This window comes from Lolium perenne, chromosome 4, assembly GCF_019359855.2.
Source record: "Lolium perenne isolate Kyuss_39 chromosome 4, Kyuss_2.0, whole genome shotgun sequence".
Taxonomy (NCBI): Eukaryota; Viridiplantae; Streptophyta; class Magnoliopsida; order Poales; family Poaceae; genus Lolium; species Lolium perenne.
The window spans coordinates 75,045,020-75,059,916 of record NC_067247.2 but is presented as its reverse complement, the minus strand read 5'-3'; the positions used below and the strand labels follow the sequence as shown (position 1 = coordinate 75,059,916).

The window sequence follows — 14,897 nt, the reverse complement described above, 5'->3', positions numbered from 1 at the left end:
GTTTTCCTTGGCGCGGCGGGCTCTTTCTATCTGTTTTAGGGAGTAGCAATTTCCCGTCGTGTGATTGGCGGGCTTGCCCTCCTTGCTGTGATAGATGCATGGTGCGTCTAGGAGGCTGCGGGCGTCGAAGCGCTTGGGCTGAGGCCGATCCTCCCGAGGCGCACGAGTGTCGCGCCGAAATGATTTTGGCTCGCGCTGCTCGTAATCGGTGGTAGCGACGAGCTCGTTGTGTCCTCCCTCTCCGCGGCGCTTGCCGTTGTTAGACCGGCCGGCGAACCGGTAGTCGCCGCGTCGAGGCTCCGTGTGCGCAGGGCGGCGATTGCGTCGTTGACCATACTCGTCGTCCGAGTCGACCGTAGGGTCTTCATCGGCGTAACGGGTGGCGATGTCGAAGAGCTCGGAGATTGAGATATTGTCCCTGCTGACGCGACGGAGCTTGGCGCTTAGTGGTTCATACCGGCAGCAACGTCGGAAGCGATGATTGCCGTGTCCGTGCTGATGCCACCGGAGGTCGTCCACATGTCCTGCCGGCCGCTGCACCCACCGACGGGTCGACTCGCGCGGGCCTTGGACGCAGCGATCCAGGTCTTCTATGGTTGTGGCACGGGTGTATGCGGCGGCGAAGTGCTGGATGAACGCGGCGCGGGCTTCTTCCCAGGAGTCGATGCGTTGACGGTGAGGGTGTTGAACCGGTGGCGATTGACGCCGTCCATCATGAGGGGCAGGTATCGCGCTGCGAGTAACTCGGGTGGCCCTGGATCCCCATTGCCATGGCGTACGAGTCGATCCGGACGGTGGGATCGATGTGTGTGTCGTACTTCTCGATGTCGCGGGGTCCTTTGAACCCCACGAGTACGGCTCGCCTCGATCATCGGCCCGAAGCAAGCGGGGCCGATTCGGGTGAACGCGCTGCGGCGCGCGGGGCTTCATCGGCGTGGCGGTCGTTCAATCGATTGCGCGCCCGCCATTCCTGGTCGTTGACGATGTGGGTTCGGGCGTCGGCGGCTGCCCGTTGGCGGCGACCATCACCGCGCGGGCGCGGCTCGACGCGGTTGTTAGACGAGTGGGCCGCGCGCGGTGCTGGCGGCGGGCCGTTGTTGGCGTTGACGATTGCGCGGTTTGCCGCGTCTGACGACGCCGCGCGACTGGCGGATGTGCGCGAATAGAGTCGCCCTTGCGAGTCGGCTGCGGCATGCTGCTGCTCCAGTGCCTTGGCTACCAAAGCCTTAGCGTGCTGGACGAGGATCGCACCGTCTCCCGTTTCGGGGATTCTTGCAAGGACAGCTTGCGCAGCTGCCACGTTGTCGGCTGGAGACGTGTGTTGGGGTCGGCGGTTGGCGTCGACCTCGGCCCGCGTAACTTGGGGTGGTGGTGGGGGGGGGGGGGTTGGTGCTCCGCGCGCCGCTCTATCTGCAGCAGCCCGACTACCTTCCGGGATGTCAGGGTTTTGGATTCGAGCGACCCGGATTTCTCCGTCTGGATCGTCGAAGTTGAGGCGTGCGCTGGGAAAGTCGTTCGCGCGGGGCGCTCCATGCGCCGGCGGTTTCGCTGCGACGATAGTGGGACACGGCCCTTACTTCATCTTGCTCGAGGCGGAATTTACGCCTTTCGGCGAGCTCCTTTTCCTCTGCTCCTCGAGGGCTGCCCGGTGCGCCTCGATCTCGGTTGCGGTGGCGGTTGCGAGGAGGGGGTGGTGAAGGCGTCGGCGGGAGCTCTTCTTCCCCCCCTGCCATGAAGACTGCGGTCGGGTAGCGGTAGCGCGGGGCCTCGACGGAGTCCGAGTCGTAGTCACTGCCGAAGAGGGAGAGGATGGAGTCGTCCTCGAAGCCACCTTCAAAGTCGCTCGGGTGGGAGACCAGGGAGATAGAGTCCTTGGTTGATGCTGTGGCGACGGAGCGGGCAGTCGGGGATGCAACGGTGGATTCCGCAACCGACGTTATAGCGAGGATGTCGGTGAAGTCGGCGTCGATTGCGGCGATGACGGAGTCGATGGCCGGAATGGTGTCGGCGGAATCGGCGGCTGGAGCGGCGTCGGCGGAGTCGGCGGCTGCCGAGGCAGCGGTGGAGTTGGCGGTCGGCGCCACGATCGCCGACTCGGCATCGTCTTCCGGGCCGTCTCGGCCTCGCGTATACCTCGCCGGTGACCAGGCGAGTAGCGATGAGGAGCTGCCACGGCGCGAAGGGGTCGTGCGAGCGACTGGGGCGAGGCTCAGAGGGGTTGCTGACGCTAGCGAGCCCAACGAAGAGGTTGATGGAGCCGATCGGCACCATCCAGGCGTGCTTGAGGGGCGACGAGGCGGGCCGGTAGGTGCTTGGTTGGATGTGGAAGAACTTGCCGGTGGCGATCATCCTGCCGGAAGCAACCGCCGCCGAAGCGCGAGTAGGGCCTCGCCGTAGCTCGAAGGCTTGATGTCCCATGCCCCACGGTGGGCGCCACTGTCGTGGATGTAACCACGGCGGATGCTACGAGGGTAGCACTTCGTTGATGCGAGGGGAAGGGAACATCGCCATCTACGGGTCGAGGTGCAAGAGACGCAAGGGTTTTACCCAGGTTCGGCCCTCCGAGAGTAAAAGGCCTACGTCCTGCTAGATCTTTATTGCTCAGTGGAGAATTACAATGGGGGGGCTCAGTCGGCGGCTACGCCGAGAGCTTACAGGGGGAGATTGGATCTCGAGTAAGGTGTCCTCTAGGGTTTAAGCCCGGGGGTTTATATAGACACCCCCGATCTAGGGTTACATGGTGATAACTCCGAATCATATCAGTTGCTACTAATCCGGGATTCGTTAACTCTCTTGCAAGTAATCTTCTAATCCGTTTGCCTGAGATCTTCTCCTTAGAATCGTGGCCCAGTCGCCTTCGGGCCCAGTCGCTTGGGCGACTGGCAGTCCACCTGGGCCTTCATCTTCATGGCGAGTGGGACTGGCGACCCACCCCTTATGGGCAATCCCCATCACGGTGAATCTCGGTAAATCGGATCACCAATTAAGAAAGGAGGAGATGATGATGGTTGTTCGAGTGGACCGTCTTGGATCTAGCGCAGATTGTGTTGAACGTGAGATCACTCTTCCCAAGTCAAAAGATGAACGGTCAACGGAGAAAGGTCACGCCACACAGCGGTTGAACGAACGGTCAACCCCATCGCTCGGCGACCAAGCAATTTGTCAGTGTGCCGATCCACGAGCTCTCGCAAAATAAGAAGGGCGTCTCTGACTTTTGGGCTCCACGAATTGCGGCACGACGACGACGCAAGCACCTACGTATTGCTCCAGCAACCAGCATCTGCACGTGCGTGTCGCGTGATCTCGCGTCCAATCTAGTGAACCACGGAGCGAGAAGTTCAGAGAGAGCTGCGCCGGATCTGAGCAGTTTGGCAGCTGAAGCCGTACGCGCACGTAAGCCGATTTGATACGCGATAGCAAATTCAGAGCTTCCTTATATAAGAGCAACGCCATCGGCGCCGAAACAACAGATCACAGCGAAGCAAACGCAGCACACACATACATGGCTGCCACCATGAAGCTGTCACTCACCTTCGTCCTCCTCCTCTCCTCCGGTAAGTCCTTTTCCTGGCTCCTTGGTAACTTGAGATTTATACACCATGTGATGTCTTATGCTTTCTTGCCGCGTGCCTGCTCTGACCTCGACCAAGCAGGGCTCGCCGTGGTGTTTGGGGATGCGGGAGACTCCGGGGCGACCTGCGAGACCATTCGGTGCATCCAGGGAGGGAACATCACCTGCGCCAACCGTCCCGGCGAGGTGATCCAAGCGTGCCACTGCCTGTGCGCCCCCAAGTACGGCAAGGGCTGCGTGCTCCACCTCCAGAGCGGCTCCCAGGAGAACTGCACCACCAAGAACTGCTGAATCACATTCCTCTTGGGGTACTCTCTTTGAGTTTGGGACTTTGGGTTGAATAAAGCTGCAGTGTGCGACTTCAAATAAGTAACAAATCGGCTGCAAAGTAGTGCAGCATTTCCGTGGCTTGCGGGTGTAATTAACAGCTAAATGTGATCTCATACGGCGCCAAGCCCAGAGAATCAAAAGGCAAGCAACATATAAAGCAAAGAAACTGCTGGAAAAAAAACAGAACTAGCAAAAGTATATTAGCAAACTGGATAGCTCGAAAGCTGACAGGGTGTTAATTTTCTGTACTGTACTGTACAGATAGTCTGAGACCAGGATAAAAATTGATTCCATGTGAAATGCTAGATTCTAAAAAGAAGCAAAACACTAAAATCCATAATGTTCATTTTCTACGCCTTTTCCCCATTCCATTCCACACAACAAACATCACAGGAACTCCAGCCATGCTCCTCTTCCTTGGTAGTCATTAAAAATTATACAAGAGCATGCGTTGCAGCTACAAACAAAACCAGCAAAGTACGTCGACAGAATATGTGTTGAGCAAACTTTACAAGGCTAGAGAGGAATTACAGCGAGAACTGAGTTCTAGCTCAGTGGCAAGGCAAGCGAGTGCGCAGCCAGCCCACCTGGGTTCGAATCCCCATCCGCGGTAATTTCGCAGGAGTGGCGAATAAACCGGGTTATCATCCATCCGCGTCCATCCGCGGGGAGAGTCTCATTCTACCTAACAACGTATAGCCAAGGGAGGGATCATTTCCCCGTTGGTCAACGTTTTAGAGAGGAATTACAGCACAAACTTAATGAACTCTCTACGGATACTTCACTTTTGCACGATGATTAGCCCATATTTCTGTTGGAAAGTGAATCCTGGCAGAGGAGTTGATCCTCTCGGTGATTCTCTCCTTCACTGAAGACTGATGCTCCTTAGTAAACGACAATCCAAATGGTTGTGGAGGATTCATGTGACACTTACTGCATGTCAGCTTATCGTACAGGAACACGTCTTGTAGCTTCGCCGCTGCTTTTACTACACGTGTCTGATGTTATATTGTGATCCAAATTCATATACTAAAGGGAGGCTAACTTCTGACGAGAGGAGCGAGGCCCGTCGCCGGAGGCTTGGGCCGAAGCGTACGGATCGTTGCCACCGTCTATATATATTTCCCTGTAAGCCGCCGCTAGGGTTTCATCGCATCATTGTACATCCACGGCGTTTGTAAACACCACCGAAAATAGTGAAGTTTTGCTGGCTGGCGCCCGTGGTTTTTCCCTTGTGTGTTGCAAGGGTTTTCCACGTTAAAATCTTGTGTCCCCTGCAGTGTTTTTCTTTTCGTTCTTCGTTTATTGTGCATCTCGATTATAACATCTGACATAGCTCACCATGTAGTCTGCAAACTGAAAGCCAAAAATGGTGAGCGTGGCTAGATTGTGGTGCTGGAAATCAGACGCAGATGACTCCCAGTCTACACCCTTATCATCTGAATCCGTGCTCATTATACAGAGATGATGCCATACCTGCACAACATAAGAAACACAGTCAAAGTCATCCTCGAAAAAAAACAGTCAAACTGAAAAAATGTTTCTTTGCAACCATTTGTATTCAGTGCGAAAATCTTGCAAAATTTAGCATCCAGCGCAGGTGCATGCATTGCAAAAGGAGAGAGGGAGTCACAAGTAACAACATACTGTCATGTATAGCTCCTTCAAGTTAGGCGCAGCTTCAAGAATGAATAGTGTCCATGTGAGATCATACCCTTCAGCTATTTCAACTAGATTCAGAAACCTTAATTGGCGGAACACATGTGGCAGCCTTTTTGTGAGATATTCTGGTTGAGCCCAAATCTGCCATAAATAAACACATGAATGAGATGAGCAGAAAGAAGTACAAGCAACAGCAAGCAAAATGATCTTATTCCAGTTGAACCCAAATCTTCGAGGAAGGAATAACTTACATTTTCCCCGTCAAATCGCAACTTCAGGTCCAGGACAGAGATATCCCCAAGAAACTTACTTAACTCAACAACCATCTTGTGCCAACTAAGACAAACGTTAGTGAGGCCTACAGCCTGAAGCAGTGGGACATAACCAACTTTTATCGGATCTTCGAAAGAGATCCATCCCTCAAAGGCCATTTGTGTGAGTTTTGGGAGCGAGTGGAGCACAACTCTTTCAAAAGAGCAATCAACAATAGGAAGCGGTGAGACTTCTCGGAGGGCGCAGCGATTGCGGGCTATCTTCGTTTTCGTCAATCTATCGGTGTCGGCATTAGTTTCTTATATATTTTCTCTCTTCTTTCTTTTGGGCTTGTTGTGCTGTTTGCCCCAGCGAAGCTTGCTATCTTGTATCGATTGGTTGCTATATTAATATAGCGGGGCGAAAGCCTATTTCGAGGAAAGCTCACTGAGCTGCGAGTGTTCAACTTGTAGCTTGGTATAATTTCCAGAGTCACAGTTGAACAGGCGTAGATGCTTCAATCGCTTGCAAGTATTGAGGACATTAGAGGTGTCGAATTCACAAAACCTCAAATTCTCTCGGTGGAGGCGTGTCAGTCCACCAAATACACATGGACAAGCATCAAAGAACAACATAAACTGTCTCCCATAGTTGACCAGATCATCGTTGTTGCAATGCCAGACATGCCTCATGGTAAAAACTATGAACTCGGCAACCTCAACCTTCTGGGTTGCCATGGTGTGACCAACAGAATGTCCAATGGATATACAGTCATCATCTCTCAAGAAGAACTTCATGCAGAGGAACTGGATGGTGTTTCTGCTCGAATCCCTGCGTCCCAGGATACTCTTTGTAGCTTCAACCACAGCTGTATTGACTTGAACAATTTCATCACCATGGCATATGGATGGACCCCCAGGCAGGAAGTCCCAAAAAAAATATCCTAAGTTGAGAGAGCACAGATGGCAGCTGCCGCCATCGTGTAGAAAGGACACTGGTCCTTGCAGCCTCACGGATATTGAGACGGTCAAGGATATTGAGCAAAATACTGTCCGGCAACATTGTGCTGCTGCGTTAGGCATGAAATGGAACAAATCAAAGTTCATTTCTTACTACTATCACAAAGATCCAATCTTCATCTTGCCTCGAAGATGCACATTTTGATAGTCTCATTGTTAAAACTTGAAACTAAGAAAAATCTCAACAAAATGGTGCAATTGTGGCCACTGGCCATACTATTATCGTTTCTCTATTAACAAATATCTACGCGGAGGAGTATAAAGTACTCACATTCATGGCGTTCATCAACTGAGACCCGAGAACAAGGGCGAGGATGTGCTGGCGCTGGGGCAATCTCCCCGCTTCTCCCCCTCTCCTTCTCAGGAAACCCTAGGTCTGTTCTGGAGGAAATTCGTGTTTGGACAGATAGCCGTCTCGTCGGCCGTCGGGAACTTAGGGTAGGGTAATGGGGAATGCAGGGGAGATCGCTGCCTACCGGGGGAAGAAGAGGAAGCGGCAATGAAAGCCCCCGACCGCCGCAACTACGGACAGGGTGTGGAGAGCATCTCTAACCAACTTTTCCGGCAGATTTACGAGTTCTGGCCGAAACGCACGCCGATCAGTGACCGAAAATGTGGGCCGGTCCGAATACGGAGTTCAGGGCCCGAACATTTTCCCGCACGGCCCTATTATCGCGGAGGGGAGTTCGGTTCGTAAACCCTACTCCCCTCCGTCGTCTCCTCTTCCTCCGCCGCCGCCAGTCCCCCGCTCCGACGTGCAATCCACGCGCAGCCAGCCACCGCACCTCCACCCTCCGCCGTGCGATGGCCTCCCGTGGAGGTGCTGGCAGCCCAGCCGCGGGATTGGGCGGCGGGAACTCGCCGCCGCGTCCGCCCGTATTCCGCACCGAGGCGGAGCGACGGAAATGGGTCCGCTCGGAGGGTGCGCGCAAGCGCAGCGCCCGCCGGTGGACCAACAGGGTGCTAACGCCCCCGGGGAAGCTCGCCAAGTACGCACTCGGAGGCGAGGGGTCCTCCACCGGCGGTTCGCGACGCCTCCGTTGGTCCGAGTCGGAGGAGGAAGAGGAAGAGTCGGAGGAGGAGGAAGAGTCAGAGGAGGAGGCGGAGATGGCTGTCATCGCGCAGACGGCGGCGACGGTCGTGTCCACCGAGGACTACATCCACCACGACGACGAGGAGGAGGCGGTCGTCGCTCAGGTGGCGGCCGCGTGGAGGCCGACGCCGTCCGGCAAGTCCAGGAATACGAGGAGGCGCGCCGTGAAGAACGCGCTCGCCGCTTCCAACTGGAGATCGTCGAGCTCGATGACAACTAGGAGCTCCAAGCGTCCGCCGCCTCGCCTTCCACCGCCACCACCGCCGCCGTCGCGCGTAGAGGCCACCGGGCCGATTTTTGGGCAAAATTAGATCGCGCTGCTACGGATATTAGTTAATTTAGGTTATTAATTTGAATTATGTAAAGTTTGGTGCTCAATCGGAGCAATAATTATCGTCTATATGTGTTCATCGATGAATTCTCCCGCGAGATTTCATGTTTTCAGTTTGCCTTTACGGTTTCTGTTCTGCGCCACTACCAAAAACGGACTAACTCTCGTTTTTGGGAGACTGAATCCTTTCTTTTCGGTTTCAACTTTTTCGAGCTCTGTTAGAGAAGGTCTTAGAGCTCTCTCGTAGAGCCCGAAAAAATGCAAACCGAAAAGCGCGAGTTCAGTTCACCGAAAACGCAAGTTTTCTCGAATTTCGCAGTGGCGTAGAATAGAACCCGTAAAATGAAACTGGAATTCGAATTGGCGCGGGTAATTTTAGGTGATGATCATAGTTCATAGATGAAATAGATGCTCCGATTGCGCATCGATACATACATGCTGCGGGGAATTGACATTATACTAGTACACCGACAACCTAACATAGCTAAAATAAGCAAAATGCGGCCTACTAGTTATGGCGCGCGCGGCGGTGCCAGTGATGGCGGAGATCGTCGGTGGCGTGAAGTCTTCACGCGTTGTCCTTGTCAAGCTCGACTATTTCGAGCTTGACCTTGCGGACGCGGGCCTCCCGGCGGGCGGCCTCGTACTCCCGTACCTGGCGGATGGCATCGGCTTCTTCACGGCGGAAGCGGGCCCTCGCCTCTGCCTCGCTGATGGCGAACGTCTGCGCCATCACCGCCTCCTCCTCGTCGCTACCGTGGACGTGGTCCCCGATGGAGAAGGTTGGAGAGCACGCGGGGACGAGGTCGTCCTCCTCGCCGCTCGCCGCCACGGGAAGCCGCGGTGCGCGGCTGGACTGCCCGGAGGAGGAGCTCTCCGCCTGGTTGCCATAGCGGGCGAGCATCCCTGGGGGCGTGAGCCCCCAGTTGGTCCTCCGGCGAGCACTCCGCTTGCACGCGCCCTCGCTGCGGTTCCACTTCAGCCGCTCCGCCTCCCTGCGGAAGACGGGCGGACGCGGCGGCGAATCGCCGCCGCCCAATCCCGCGGCTCGGCTGCCTGCACCTCCACGGGAGGCCATCGTGTGGCGGCAGGTGGAGGATTGGTGGCTGGCTGCGCGTGGATTGCTCGTCGGAGCGGGGGACTGGCAGCAGCGGAGGGAGAGGAGACGGCGGAGGGGAGTAGGGTTTTCGAACCGAATTCCCCTCCGCGATCCCTTTTAATAGGGGTCATGCAGGGAGTTTCTCGGGCCCCCGAAATTTTGATTTGGGCCGGCCCACCGATTCGGTCACTGATCGGCGCCAGTTTGGGCCCGAACCCGTAAATCCGCCGGAAAAGTTCAGTTCCGATGGGATTTACGGGTTCTCTTAGAGATGCTCTTAGGGCATCTCCAGCGGCGCGACGCAAACTGACCGGGCCGTCCCCAGAGACGCAAAGCCGGCACATATTTGCGGCAGGTTCGCGTCTCTGCAGACGCTGCGCGGACGTGCAAAGTGTACGCCCGCGTCTCCACCAGCCCACCTGGCAGCGAGCCTACATTGAGGGCATCGCTTCGGCGGCCTTCGCTTCCGCGGTCAGCGCATCCTCGTCTGCGCCGCAGCCTTCGCCATCAATGGCACGGTTGCCTGTTCTGCGCGCGCACTGTTGACCGGCGGCTGGGCTTCTACGCCGCCTTCAATGGCATTGTATCCCGCGCGCGGCCGCCCTTAAAAGTCCACCGGCCCCGTTCCTCCTTCGCCCAAACCTCCACTTGCACCACCACCGCCGCAGCGCCATGCGGAAGAAGAACATCTTCGAGGCCTCCGGTAGTGGTAGCAAGAAGAGGACACAGAGGGTGCCGCTGTCCACCACGCTGGGGAGGCTGATGCATGGGAAATGGATGTCGTGCGAGGCCTGGTCGGGCGTGCAACTGCCTGGCGGCTGGCGGCTCAGCTGCCGCCGGGTGCTCGTCCCTCCTGTCCCTACGCGCAAGCCAGATCGGGCCACGGAGATCCGGCGAAGGAGGCGGTACCTGCCGCTGGACCTCCGTGCCGATCCGGCGTACGCCATTGACTCTGAAAGTTGGCGTACCTATCTCTCGACCAAGAGGGATCCGAGGAGGAGGGCGGGCTTCATGGGCGACAAGGATTTTCCCTTCAACCATCCACCGCCGACTGATACGCGTAAAGCACACGTCCGTTGGGAACCCCAAGAGGAAGGTATGATGCGTACAACAGTAAGTTTTCCCTCAGTAAGAAACCAAGTTTATCGAACCAGTAGGAGTCAAGAAGCACGTGAAGGTTGATGGTGGCGGAGTGTAGTGCGGCGCAACATCAGGGATTCCGGCGCCAACGTGGAACCTGCACAACACAATCAAAGTACTTAGCCCCAGCGTAATAGTGAGGTTGTCAATCTCACCGGCTTGCTGTAACAAAGGATTAGATGTATAGTGTGGAAGATGATGTTTGCAAAGAACAGTAAGAACAAGTATTGCAGTAGATTGTATTCGATGTAAAAGAATGGACCGGGGTCCACAGTTCACTAGTGGTGTCTCTCCAATAATAAATAGCATGTTGGGTGAACAAATTACATTTGAGCAATTGACAAATAAAGAGGACATAACAATGCACATACATATCATGATGAGTAGTGTGAAATTCAACTGGGCATTACGACAAAGTACACAGACCGCTATCCAGCATGCATCTATGCCTAAAAAGTCCACCTTCGGGTTAGCATCCGCACCCCTTCCAGTATTAAGTTACAAACAACAGACAATTGCATTAAGTATGGTGCGTAATGTAATCAACACAAATATCCTTAGACAATGCATTGATGTTTTATCCCTAGTGGCAACAGCACATCCACAGCCTTAGAACTTTCTGTCACTGTCCCAGATTAAATGGAGGCATGAACCCACTATCGAGCATAAATACTCCCTCTTGGAGTTACAAGTATCAACTTGGCCAGAGCATCTACTAGCAACGGAGAGCATGCAAGATCATAAACAACACATAGATGATAGATTGATAATCAACATAACATAGTATTCCATATTCACCGGATCCCAACAAACGCAACATGTAGCATTACAAATAGATGATCTTGATCATGATAGGCAGCTCACAAGATCTAACAATGATAGCACAATGAGGAGAAGACGACCATCTAGCTACTGCTATGGACCCATAGTCCAGGGGTGAACTACTCACACATCACTCCGGAGGCGATCATGGCGATGAAGAGTCCTCCGGGAGATGATTCCCCTCTCCGGCAGGGTGCCGGAGGCGATCTCCTGAATCCCCCGAGATGGGATTGGCGGCGGCGGCATCTCTGGAAGGTTTTCCGTATCGTGGCTCTCGGTACTGGGGTTTTCTCGACGAAGGCTTTAAGTAGGCAGAAGGGCGGAGTCGGAGGGCTGACGAGGGGGCCACACGCTAGGGCGGCGCGGGCCCCCCTTGGGCCGCGCGGCCCTAGTGTGGCGGCGCCTCGTCGCCCCACTTCGTATCCCCCTCGGTCTTCTGGAAGCTTCGTGGAAAAATAAGACCCTGGGCGTTGATTTCGTCCAATTCCGAGAATATTTCCTTTGTAGGATTTCTGAAACAAAAAACAGCAGAAAACAACAACTGGCTCTTCGGCATCTCGTCAATAGGTTAGTGCCGGAAAATGCATAAATATGATATAAAGTGTGTATAAAACATGTGAGTATCGTCAATAAAGTAGCATGGAACATAAGAAATTATAGATACGTTTGAGACGTATCACCGACTTGTCCACGAAGACAGCAGGCGCCAACGCGTCGTGACCAGGCATCGACGCGTGGGCACTACAACGACGATGACGACGACGACTACATCGAGGCGCTGGCGTACCATAACGAGGAGGTCAAGGACGATAGCGATGATTACGTCGCGGTCGTCTTCCACGAATGGCAGCAGGCCATGGCGTAGGGCCACAAATTTGAGTTCCCCGAGAACATGATGGACGACGAGATGGTGAGGCTCGGCGTCCTCGTCTCTGAGAACAACCCACCTATGCAGCCACCGCTGCCCCGCTACGCCACCGGCGTCATGCCGCCGGGCCTGTCGGAGGATGAATTCCTTCGACTGGCGCTCCAGGACTTGACCGCGCCACAACCGCCGCCACAGCCGCATCCCTGGACTCCTCTTCCACAGCCGCATCCCTGGGCGCCTCCACCGCCGCCACAGCCGCATCCCTGGGCGCCTCCACCGCTGCCACAGCCAGAGCCCTGGGCGCCTCCACCGCAGCCAGAGCCCTGGATGCCTCCACCTCCAGCACCGTCGACGCGCCCGGCGTATGCTCCCCCGGATGCCAACTGGCCGTGGCCGGTACCGGAGCTCATCGTGATCGACAGCGACGACGAGCAGCAGTAGGCGCACGCGTTTAGGGTTTATTTTCATGTTTTAAACTATGTAAATTATGTTTTCATGTTAAAAAATGATTCGCCCAAAAAAAGCGTCGTGCCTCTGGAGCCACCCCCGACGCAAATGGACGCGCGGTCGATTTCGACCATTTTGGCCGACGCAAACGGACGCACGCGGACATTTTCGGACGCTAAAATGCGTCGCGTTGCTGGAGATGCCCTTATTAGGCATCTCGAGTGGTGCCGAAGCCGCGGAGACAAAAAAAAGTCCGTTTGTGTCCTGTTCCAGCGGGGCGATGCTAAGTGACCGGACCGTCTACGGAGACGTATATCTAAACCAAATATACGTTAGGTTTGCGTCTCTGTGAACGCTGCACGGTCGTGGCGAGCGTCCTCCTTTTCTTACCCGGCCCCGCACGTCAGGGACAATGAAATCGATCTCTTGGATTTACTTCTTTTTTCCCTTCTTTGCACGCCACCACCCCCACCCGCCACCGCACCGCAGTACACGCCATGCGCTCGGTCCACGCCGCGCTGGAGAATAGGATCTCAGCGGGGTAGGCTCTGGCGCGCACCTATCGCTTGTTTAGGGGGCCAAACTTTGTCGGTTTCGCGCCGTCCGGCCTCGCCGCTTACAACTTGTTCAGTCAATTGCGCCGGTAGATTTCTTACTCATGTTTTCCGCGCTATTATACGCGGCTATTGATCCGAAGTTTCTAACCACGCAGATGGAAATGTGGTAGATGCTGGACAAGTTCCGTGCCGAGATCGTTGACTCCTCTTCCGATGAGGAGTCCGGTCAGTCGATGCAGACAATGGCTACTGTTGTGGCCTCCATACTCCACGAGTACAGTTCAAGCCAGACGCCAGTGCACCGAAGCTTTGTGAAGGGTCGCTCAAAAAACCCGCCACGCAATAGTGGTACTGGGCCAGCTAACCCCACTGAATATTTGAATTCTTTACTAATTCATACTGTTTTTTGCGAAATTAAGATATATTCATCATGAAATAGGGGTGTTATCCTGACTACAAGCTAAGCGGATCTCCTCTGGTCCTGACCGAGGCCAGACCATATTACAAAACTTAACACGACCAAAACGAGCTAAATATGACTCACACTATTTAATTCTCTACCAATATGCTGAAAGTTGCATTCTCTATTGGCGAATGCTAGGCGTCGGCCGACCAATTTCGGGGCGGAAAATCGGTCGTGCCTAAGCCATTGGATGGGACCCGTCTGACCGTTCGTTGCTTTTATAGGGAAACGTCGCTTTCCGTTGTACCCATCCACCCTAGAGATGTCGCTCTCCTGAATCCCCCGAGATGGGATTGGCGGCGGAGGCGTCTCTGGAAGGTTTTCCGTATCGTGGCTCTCGGTACTGGGGTTTTCTCGACGAAGGCTTTAAGTAGGCAGAAGGGCGGAGTCGGAGGGCTGCGAGGGGGCCACACACTAGGGCGGCGCGGGCCCCCCTTGGGCCGCGCGACCCTAGTGTGGCGGCGCCTCGTCGCCCCACTTCGTATCCCCCTCGGTCTTCTGGAAGCTTCGTGGAAAAATAAGACCATGGGCGTTGATTTCGTCCAATTCCGAGAATATTTCCTTTGTAGGATTTCTGAAACCAAAAACAGCAGAAAACAGCAACTGGCTCTTCGGCATCTCGTCAATAGGTTAGTGCCGGAAAATGCATAAATATGACATAAAGTATGTATAAAACATGTGAGTATCATCAATAAAGTAGCATGGAACATAAGAAATTATAGATATGTTTGAGACGTATCAAGCATCCCCAAGCTTAGTTCCTACTCGTCCTCGAGTAGGTAAACGAAAACAAAGATAATTTCTAAAGTGACATGCTATCATAATCTTGATCAATACTATTGTAAGCATATGTAATGAATGCAGCGATTCGAAGCAATGGTAAAGATAATGGTTAAACAACTGAACCATATAACAAAGACTTTTCATGAATAGTACTTTCAAGACAAGCATCAATAAGTCTTGCATAAGAGTTAACTCATAAAGCAATAGATTCATAGTAGAAAGTTTTGAAGCAACACAAAGAAAGATATAAGTTTCAGCGGTTGCTTTCAACTTCAACATGTTTATCTCATGGATAATTGTCAACACAAAGTAATATGATGAATGCAAATATGCAAATATGTAAGAATCAATGCACAGTTAACACAAGTGTTTGCTTCTAAGATGGGAAGAAGTAGGTAAACTGACTCAACATAAAAGTAAAAGAATGGCCCTTCGCATAGGGAAGCATGGATTGCTATAT

General features: G+C 54.0%; 1 protein-coding gene and 1 pseudogene across 1 annotated transcript; one reads left to right on the top strand and one right to left on the bottom strand.

Moving 5' to 3' along the window:
• Positions 1 to 3,338: 3,338 nt before the first annotated feature.
• LOC127292990 (uncharacterized) lies at positions 3,339 to 3,996 on the top strand. The gene is made up of 2 exons (XM_051322543.2): positions 3,339 to 3,554; positions 3,654 to 3,996. Exons 1-2 carry the CDS (start codon positions 3,503 to 3,505, stop codon positions 3,860 to 3,862), a joined length of 261 nt encoding a protein of 86 aa, XP_051178503.1. The 5' UTR covers positions 3,339 to 3,502; the 3' UTR covers positions 3,863 to 3,996.
• Positions 3,997 to 4,671: 675 nt separating this feature from the next.
• LOC127346902 (F-box/FBD/LRR-repeat protein At1g13570-like) lies at positions 4,672 to 12,768 on the bottom strand (annotated as a pseudogene).
• Positions 12,769 to 14,897: the final 2,129 nt, after the last annotated feature.

Bases quoted from the DNA above. Each gene is read 5' to 3' on its own strand.
- LOC127292990 (XM_051322543.2), top strand. From the start codon at position 3,503: ATGGCTGCCACCATGAAGCTGTCACTCACCTTCGTCCTCCTCCTCTCC. The intron at 3,555-3,653 runs GTAAGTCCTTTT...TCGACCAAGCAG, and splicing joins CGTCCTCCTCCTCTCCTCCG to GGCTCGCCGTGGTGTTTGGG.